The 1,796-nt window shown below is 51.6% G+C and overlaps 1 protein-coding gene across 1 annotated transcript; it reads left to right on the top strand.

Annotated features, from left to right (window-relative positions):
* Nucleotides 1–368: 368 nt before the first annotated feature.
* On the top strand, nucleotides 369–1,698 carry LOC119272043 (early nodulin-like protein 2). The gene is made up of 3 exons (XM_037553643.1): nucleotides 369–528; nucleotides 629–1,062; nucleotides 1,654–1,698. Exons 1-3 carry the CDS (start codon nucleotides 369–371, stop codon nucleotides 1,696–1,698), a joined length of 639 nt encoding a protein of 212 aa, XP_037409540.1.
* Nucleotides 1,699–1,796: the final 98 nt, after the last annotated feature.

The following is a 1,796-nucleotide window of genomic DNA, read 5'->3' as shown; positions in this document are numbered from 1 at the left end:
ATTAAAAAAACACAAAGAAAGGTTTGTATAGTTCTCATTTTTAGTAGGTTTTCTATAGTCGCCAGTCCAGTGTGTGGTCGTCGCAAGGCAGTATGGCATGCATTGACCGAGCCGCGTGGCCGCCCGCAGGATGACAACGTTTCTCCAGAGCATTACTAGGCAGGAAGTAAAGCTTTTGGCAACGGCCGCGGCTGGCACAGCTAATTCCTGCATCGTCCATTAATTACTTCCCAACAACGGCAACATTTTACCCCGCCATATATACTTGCTGCAGGCTGGCGTTGCATACCGCATACACATCCACACACAAGCACATTCCCTTGGCTGCTAAGGCAGCGCCGTTGGTGAGTAATTTGCACATGACTGGCATGGCGGTGGCGCTGCTCGCCGTGGCCCTCCTACTGCTGGCGACGGGCTGTGCGGGGCGCGACTTCATCGTCGGCGGCCGCGGCGGGTGGACGGCGAACCCCGCTGAGCCGTTCAACCACTGGGCCGAGCGCAATCGCTTCCAGGTCAACGACCGCCTCGGTACGTGTATATAGTACGTCGTGAACTCGTGATCCATGCATGCATGGAGTGATCTGGTTCGTGCCTGGGTTTCTGATCTGAGGGGCTTGGTTCGCCGCAGTGTTTAGGTATAAAGGGCAAGAGGACTCGGTGCTGGTGGTGAACCAGAGCCACTACGACGCATGCAACACCAGCGACCCCTTCATGCGCCTCGGCGGCGGCGAATCCGGCTTCGTCCTCTCCTACTCCGGCCCTCACTTTTTCATCAGCGGCGACGCCGGACGCTGCCACGCCGGCGAGCGCCTCATCGTCGTCGTCCTCGCCGTGCGCGCTACCCCCTCACCTGCTCCTTTAAAACCGTCGCCACCACCCAAGCCATCCCCCTCGTCGCCACCTCCCGCTCCAGCAGCTGCGGGGAATTCTTCTACGTCGCCACCTCAGGCGCTGGCGCCGCCGGCTGCGGGGAATTCTTCCACGTCGCCACCTCCGGCGCCAGCGCCGCCGGCCGCGGGGAATTCTTCCACTTCGCCGCCTCCGGAACTAGCGCCGCCGCCGGTAACGAATGGTACGGTGGCACCACCGCCGAGTTCGCCATCGTCCGCGTCAGCCTTGCGGGGCGGTTTCTTGGCGTGCCTCGTGATAGCCGGAGCCATAGTGCTAGCTTGATTTGGTCGATCAGTCCCTCCTGCTGCATTGGATTGTGTTTGATTTGTTTCCATTGGTATATCTCCAAATTTTAGTATTCTGCCGGATCAAATAACATTGTTTCCTTATTTCATCCTTATAGCGAGTAAGGGTATGTAATCTTTCATACTGTAGTATGTAATTCAGCCATTACGCCACATAATTAAGATGGGTGATTTTGCTTGTTGAACAATTTTGCTTTTGCTCGATCGTTATATATATCCAAATTGTTTGAGTAAATCTTGATTAATTCCTCCAAAATATAAGTCTTCAGTAATTAATCAATTAACTCCTAGATCTATATGAGTTACACTTTGTGGAACCTCAATTTTTTTAGACAATATTATCTTTGGATGTTTTTCCATCATTTTTGTTACTTTTATCAAAACGAGTCTGAATGAAGTACTGAAATTTCCGTCGCTAAAATACGAGTTTAACCATAATTTTCTTGTAACATTACAGAGTAATGAAATATTGCAAATATTTGGCAACAAAGTAGAGTCGTGAACTCCTCAGTAGAACTCAAGTGATTGGAACCATGATTTTAAAATGGTTCGGCCCTCATACGACCACTGGTGTCGAGTTAGCACCTCCCATTTCGACGC

This window comes from Triticum dicoccoides, chromosome 3A (assembly GCF_002162155.2).
Source record: "Triticum dicoccoides isolate Atlit2015 ecotype Zavitan chromosome 3A, WEW_v2.0, whole genome shotgun sequence".
In the NCBI taxonomy this organism is placed as follows: domain Eukaryota; kingdom Viridiplantae; phylum Streptophyta; class Magnoliopsida; order Poales; family Poaceae; genus Triticum; species Triticum dicoccoides.
The sequence above is the reverse complement of the archived record's forward strand: the minus strand, read 5'-3'. Positions and strand labels throughout refer to the sequence as shown.